The sequence below is a fragment of the Apaloderma vittatum genome, unplaced genomic scaffold (assembly GCF_000703405.1).
Source record: "Apaloderma vittatum isolate BGI_N311 unplaced genomic scaffold, ASM70340v1 scaffold1344, whole genome shotgun sequence".
Lineage (NCBI taxonomy): Eukaryota > Metazoa > Chordata > Aves > Trogoniformes > Trogonidae > Apaloderma > Apaloderma vittatum.
In genome coordinates, this window is record NW_009711874.1 from 10,371 (window position 1) to 17,223 (window position 6,853).

The 6,853-nt window shown below is 46.6% G+C and overlaps 1 protein-coding gene across 2 annotated transcripts in view; it reads left to right on the top strand.

The window, feature by feature from the left end:
* Positions 1-256: 256 nt before the first annotated feature.
* The window catches only part of PRR5L (proline rich 5 like), a 24,688-nt gene continuing 18,091 nt past the window's right edge, over positions 257-6,853 (top strand). For both annotated transcript variants that reach the window (XM_009867757.1, XM_009867756.1), the window contains exons 1-3: positions 257-426; positions 1,754-1,834; positions 4,672-4,720. In XM_009867757.1, the coding sequence (XP_009866059.1) occupies positions 257-426; positions 1,754-1,834; positions 4,672-4,720 (300 nt within the window). The remainder of the gene's footprint in view (positions 427-1,753; positions 1,835-4,671; positions 4,721-6,853) is intronic.

A 6,853-nucleotide genomic window follows, 5' to 3' on the forward strand; every position in this document is an offset into this window, starting at 1 on the left:
ATTTTCATGTGTTCCCCTCTGCCTTGCTCTCTTCCTTTGTCTTCGCTTTGTAGGACTGCATCAATTCCTTCATGGCCTTGCAGTGCGTGGCCACGTCACAGCCTGATGCTGTGGGGGACTGCTAGTCCAAGGCTGATTCTTTGTTTTTGCTGCAGGCCGAGCCCTTGGGTTTGAAGACTCGCCATTCCTGAGATTGGTGTTTGCACCTCCAAGAGAAGAGACTTTCTGACCGCCCCGCTCCACTCCACCTGACTCTATGACTGGGGGGTTCACTGTAGCTCCGTCCTTTGCTCTCCAGCTCCACAAGATGGGTTCATTCAGAAGGCCCCGACCTCGCTTCATGAGCTCTCCGGTCCTCAGCGACCTGCCGCGGTTCCAAGCGGCTCGGCAGGCTCTGCAGCTCAGCTCCAACTCTGCCTGGAACAGGTGAGCCGGGCCCACCCGGGCTGAGCTTTCGCCCACCATAAGGGCCATGGACGTCTGGTCTTTGTGCTTCAGACCATTTATGGTTAAGCTTGTCTGGTTATAAGCATGCATGAATTTTTTGGTATGCCCAAGCTTTTGGAGGTGAAAAAAATTAGACCTAGTTGTGTTCAGCCTTGGTTTTGGCCAACATTGTTCAGAGGTACTTCTTGAAGTAAACTAGAATTGCTCTTTGTTATTTGTTAACAGTTGCATCTTGTAAGCACCGTTTAGGAAAACACATTCCTAGTACTGTAATAAAGGCCAGTTTCTTAATGCTTAACAGGCTTTTATTTGCATATTATGAAGGTTTTACCACGATCAAGTTCCTCTGACACCTGCTAAGCTTGTGGCTTTTACCACTGCCTGCCCAATCCCATCTGCGGTGCTGTCGCACAGCGATGGCAACTGGAAAAACGACGTGTAGGCTGTAGAGAGAGGGGTCCTGATCCGACCTAATAGTCTGCTCCTACCAAGCGTGGGTGTTTCCACTTCCCTTCTGCGTTGGGCAGACCCCTCTCTCTTGTTGACCTAGCTCAGCTTCTGTTGCACAAACGTAGCTGGGCAAAACCATGACAGTTTTGTGCCAGGAGAGTGAGCTGAGGTCCCTGAAGCATGCAAATGCCGTAAGTGACCCACAGGAGGAAATGCCACCTCCTGTTGTTATCTGTCACAAGCCTTCAGACCTGCTAAACCATCTTGTATGCTGTCACTTTATGACTTCCTCTGTGCTGGTGAGAGAAGTGTGAGTTAGAAGATCCTCCAACACCACCTCACAAGTGTTAACAGGGCGTAAAGATGGGTCTGAGGTGATGCTGGCTGCAGAGCATCTTCCAGCACAGCCAGGGTCCTGCCAGACACTGCAGATTGGATGGTTCCTGCTGGTCTCGCAGGATAATGCAACGTGATGTGTTTGGTAGATATTGCCAAAAATTTATGTCTCCTCCTAGCAGCTAGCCTGCAGCACACAGCAGAGATCCTCTGAACAGCCCACTTACAGCTCTGCCTGGTTTGAACACGTTCTTTGTGAACGATGTCCCTGTAATGACTTTCCCTCGCTTCCTCTAGGCGCAATGTGAGATTGGTTCTGCTCTGTCTCCCGTGAGAGATGTAGGTAAATAAGAGTGATGATTTCCAGGGGAGAACGAGTGGAAGTATTTAAGTGCAATTAACCTCTCCACCCATTATAAGCACTCAGCTCTTGGCGGCTAGCTCACGTTGTGCTCCGTGTTAAATCGTACCGCTGGCTGTTATTTATGGACGTTGTACTGTCTCATTTCTTTTCTGGCAGTGTTCAAACAGCAGTGATAAATGTGTTCAAAGGGGGAGGCTTGCAGAACAATGAGCTTTACACCCTCAACGAAAATATCAGGTAGGTTGCCGAAATCCATGAAAAGGGATTTTTGTTGCTGCTTCTTTGGTGTTTGCTTGTTCCCCTACATTATGGCGGTTAGAGTTACTGGTGGAAGGAGTGGGGATTGAAGGAAAATTCAGCACAGCTTTGGGGTTTCAAGCTAACTCACTTCTTTTTTGCTATAGGGTGGAGTGATTGGTGTGAGGCACTTGGAAAATGTTGCTTTGACTTGTGTGCATGTGTAGCTTTGACAAGGACAGGATGTGTCTTGACTTAGCTTAAAAGGAATTTTTGCCCTCCTACAGAGTTTGCCTCTGCTGGCTGTTTTTTACACATTTTTATTAGGGCATTTTTGATGGTAGCAACATCTCTTCTCTAAACCCAAGCTTCTCAGAACTGTGGACTGTTTGAAATGAAAGCAAAACACAGCATTTCATCTGAAAGCTTAATCTTCACGTGGTAATTGCAGAGCAAGATATGAAAATACAAACCCTAAAGATAAAAAACTAAAAGCCTAAAAGCCTAACAAACATTTTCTAACGCTGATGCTAGTGATGATTAAGAGTATCGGGTTTTTTTAAAGCAGGTTTCGTGATTATCTGTGGTTTCATTCTGATTATTTGGAAAGTTCAGTTAGCAATAGATAGGTCTGTAGAGTGGATAAGGAAAATTTATTCTTGCCTTGATTCCAGGTGCAGCTAAGAGTATTGTCAGAGCTCATGGATGTAGTTCCTACTTCTTTTCTCTTTCCTGCACATCCATACTGATTTATCATGAATGCTGTCACATAGGTCTCTGCTTCTTCTTTTATATACCCCCCCCATCCCTACTGCATTTTTCCCCAGTGCCAGGATTCAAATGGCAATTTGGGCTAAGCAGCGGTGTCAGCTACCCCTTTCCCTCCTTTCAAAATAATGCAGCTTGTGGGGCATGAAAGTCTGTCCTGCTTAGTCTGGTCCCAGAGGGAAAAGTTTAATATAACTCCTTTCAAGAGCTGTGAGGGTGGCATCTCGGACATTAATGGATATTTTAGTGTGCTCAGGTCAGAAGTTGTGCAGTTAGTTCTAAGGACTAATTCTTCACGGGCTGAGTATTTCTGTAAGTGAAAAGAAAAGCAAATGCTGCCAGACTTTGGAAATACCCCAGCCCACAGCCTGCTGGTGGCCTCAGGGGACCAGCTTCGGGTTTCGCGATTCATCTGCCAGACTGTTGTCTGCGGTGGTGGCTGCGGCCATGTGGTGCGAGCGGGTGGGTGCTTGTCCCCACCCTCGCTGGGAGCAGAGTCGCGTTGCCTGGGCTTGGCCCCAGCGCTTGGCCCGTGCTTTCTTCGTCTGGGTTCCTCAAGTGGATCCGGCCTTGGGAGCGCTCCTCTTGAAATACGTGATGAATGTTCCTGCAGGTGGCCTGAGCATTGCTTACATCTCCAAATGTCATTCTCTAAATAGGCTGCTTGAACATCCGACCGGCTCGTTGCTGTCCGTCCATCTCACTGGATGCCTTTCCAATTATTTTTTTTTTTCCCCCTTACTCTGAAAGTCAGTTGTCACAGCAAGAGGAAATGTAAGAAACACCATCGGGAGACGGGATTTCAGGAAGCAGGAGGTGACCTGGCCGTGGTTAGGAGGAGACCCCTCTCCTTGGGTTCTCTCTAGGGTGTGAACCTCTGGTTGCCAGCTGGTGGGGAGCTCGATGGATTCTCCAAAAGCTGACGGAAGAGCAAACGGGCTCCCAAAGGCTAATCTGATTTACCCATCTCATAGAAATGTAATTTGAGAAGAGTGTGGTGAATATAACCGCTCTGAGAGAAAGAGTAAAGGCATGCTGGCATGAGAATAGATTTACAAAAGGGTTAGGGAGGAGGGTGGTTGCCGTCAAAATTGGCTTTCAGCACAGATCAGGAAAAAGTGGTGTGGTTTGCTCCAAGAACCCAGCCTGGGAACTGGATGGTCCCCGATTCAAATGCCATTTTCATGCACGCTTGATTATACTTCACATTGGTGAAAAGCAAAAGTCGTAGAACAGCAAAAAAAAAAAAAAATGCATAGTGTTGGGCACCTTTTAAATTTTAGGCAGAAATTACTGCTGCAGTGAGCATAACTCACAGTCACTGAAAGAGCAAATGCTCAACTTTGAGTTGTTTTTTTGTTTTAATGCTTCTGATGTCTGATCTTTATACTGGGGTTTTGAAATATGTATTAAAATTTAAATTTTATTGCAGCCCCATTTAAAATCCAACAGTTTATGTCGTTGTTTAGAGTAGCTTCTGCCTGTGTGTATTTCAAACGCCTCTTGTTAAACTTATTCTAGAATTTCTTTCCTGAAAAACATGTCTTTTGTTTTGATTTTTTTTTTTTTAAATTTTGTAGTTATGGGGAGGCTGCAGCTTCTGCTTGTGTGTTTACTTTGTTGCTCTTCTCCTTATCCTCCCACTTTCTGATTCTAAGAGAAAAGGAAGTAGAGCATTAGGGAGATATGCTACTTTTAGTGAATTGAACGGTGCCTTTATTTAAACAAAAAGCAGAAAAAATGACGAATTCCAAACTAAATAGTCTCCCCAAGCTTCTGTACCTTCAGGGAGGGAAATGAGGGTGGGTGGGGTTTTTTTATTCATGTTCTGGATGTATGGCTTATAAATAGAAGTCTTCAGGGAAACTTTCATTACTTCATACTTTGAGAAAAGCCTGTGTGGGCATTTGTAGAATATACACGCGAACGTGAAAGAAATCTGTGGCCAAAATTACCCCTTCACATATAGTCCTGTGTTTTTGGTATGGGTGGTGGTAAAGCGTGGATATACCTCTAAGAAATGACCGACACTGGCTGTTACCTCATGGCTGCGTTCCTTCTGTCTACAGACGGCTGCTGAAGAGCGAACTTGGATCCTTCATCACAGATTACTTTCAGGTATTACATGATTTGCTTGCTTTTGGGGTTTGCTCTCTTTACCCTATTAAAAAAACCCAACCAAACAAACAACCCCAAAAAACCCTAAGACTCCTTTTTACACAGATATAGCCTCCAAGTTTCATTGGTGTTTTGCTGCAGAAGGTGGTGGAGGTACAGGACCTTTTCAATGAGGGCCGTACAGCCTCGGGAGCAACCATATTTATGGATCTATGTGTTGGATTAAGGATAATCTTCCTTTGCACTTAAGAAAGGAAGCCCAGTTCCCCAGTCCAGCTCCTGAATCTGGTTCCCCTCTGCTGCTGAGCCCAGCCTGGGACTTGCCCAGCGCTGCCTGCTCTGCAGCATCAGTGGGGATTGCAGTGAGGAGGGGTTCGTTATTTTCTGATTAGTGCCATTGTTATTTCATTTAAAGCTCTTTTGGTTTTCTTTTCAAAAGCAAACAAAACAAAACAAAAACCAACACCCCTCCCAAAAAAGACCAGACAAAGAAGTAGTCAAGTTTCCTGCCTTTGGGGAAATCTGGGCTGCTAGTAGCTTGCCAAGGTCATGAAAAAACTCACTGGAACTTTTTAAAGAAGATGGGATAGTTTTCAGAATTTTTTTGACCCTGTTCCTCTAGTGTAGAGAATTCAGGGGTAGGCTTTCTGCAACAGGGCCCAGTAAAGGGGTAGAGAAAAGATAACAGCTGCCTGGTTTGGTTTTTTTTGGTGTTTTGTTGTTGTTTGTTTGTTTGGTTTTTGTTGTTGTTGTTTGGTTGGTTGTTTTTTGTTGTTGTTTGTTTGTTGTGGGGGATTTTTTTTTTTGGTCTGTTTTGGGGGGGTGCAGAGAAGGAATTCTGTATTAGCAGGAAATCACCCTGAGTGCTGTTTGCCTTTTAGTCCCACAAGTACAAATGCAATCAGCAAAAAAGTAAAAGATGAAGGATGAAGGAAGTTCTAAACAATCACAAATGCAAATAAGTGTTCTTGCCTTTTACTGATGTTGTCCAGAGAGACAGAAGTTCAGAGGTAACCACACAGAACTGCTTAGGTTAGAAAATGCCTTTAAGATCACCGAGTCCAACAGTTAACCCAGCACTGCCAGACCCACCACTAACCCCTGTCCTTGAGCACCACATCTCCCCGGCTTTTAAATCCCCCCAGGGATGGGGAGTCCCCCGCTGCCCTGGGCAGCCTGTGCCAGGGCTTGACAGCCCTTTCCGTGGAGAAGTTTTTCCTTATATCCAATCTAAACCTCCCCTGGTGCAACTTGAGGCCGTTTCCTCGCATCCTGTTGCTTCATACTTGGGAGAAGAGATCAACCCTCTCTGGCTACCCCCTCCTGTCGGGGAGTTGCAGAGAGCGATGAGGTCTCCCCTCAGCCTCCTCTCCTCCAGCTGAGCAGCCCCAGGTCCCTCAGCCGCTCCTCCCCACACTTGTTCTCCAGGCACTTCCCCAGTGGAAATCTGCTACTGCTCCTGCCAGTTTAAAAAGAGGCAAATGAAAGTTTGCAACTAAATATATGAGGCAAATTGAGATTTGAAAGGTCTTGATCAGGCACCCAGGCACTACAGCATTAGGCACGGTGTGCAAGGCTGGATGAGCACAAAACGTCCAGAGGCAACTTCATGTACCTGTAAGCCTGGACGGAGTGTGGAGATGAGCACAATCCTGAGGGGTGTGAGTTACCAACATGTGACTGCTCTCTGGTTTTGAAAGCTCAGAGTCTACTGAGAGAGGGCTGGGCAGGTTCCAGCACTGAGTAAGACACGGCCGCATCGTGTTTCTGCGGGAGCCGATGACTGCTGAGGAGCGGAGCAGCTTCTGGCACTGAGCTTTTGGTGTTGTCCTCCTCCACACTGCTGGGCGGAGGAGTTGTCAGTTGTGCTGGGGCTGGTGGCATTAGCTGAGACTCCTTAGATCTTGTAACGGCAGGGCTGATGACTCAAGAGATTGCTTAGACTGGAGCCAGAGCTGAACCTCTGTGTCGCATCCCTCTCAGCAAGCCGAGGGCATCTGATCTTGTCCTGGCAGAGGGACCTGATCACCAGCACTGTTCTCTGTGAAATCAGGAGTAAAAACCGTGCGCTTTCACCCTCACGGCAGGGCTGTACTTCAGCCACAGCCCACAGTGGCAGGGGAGGGACCGGGG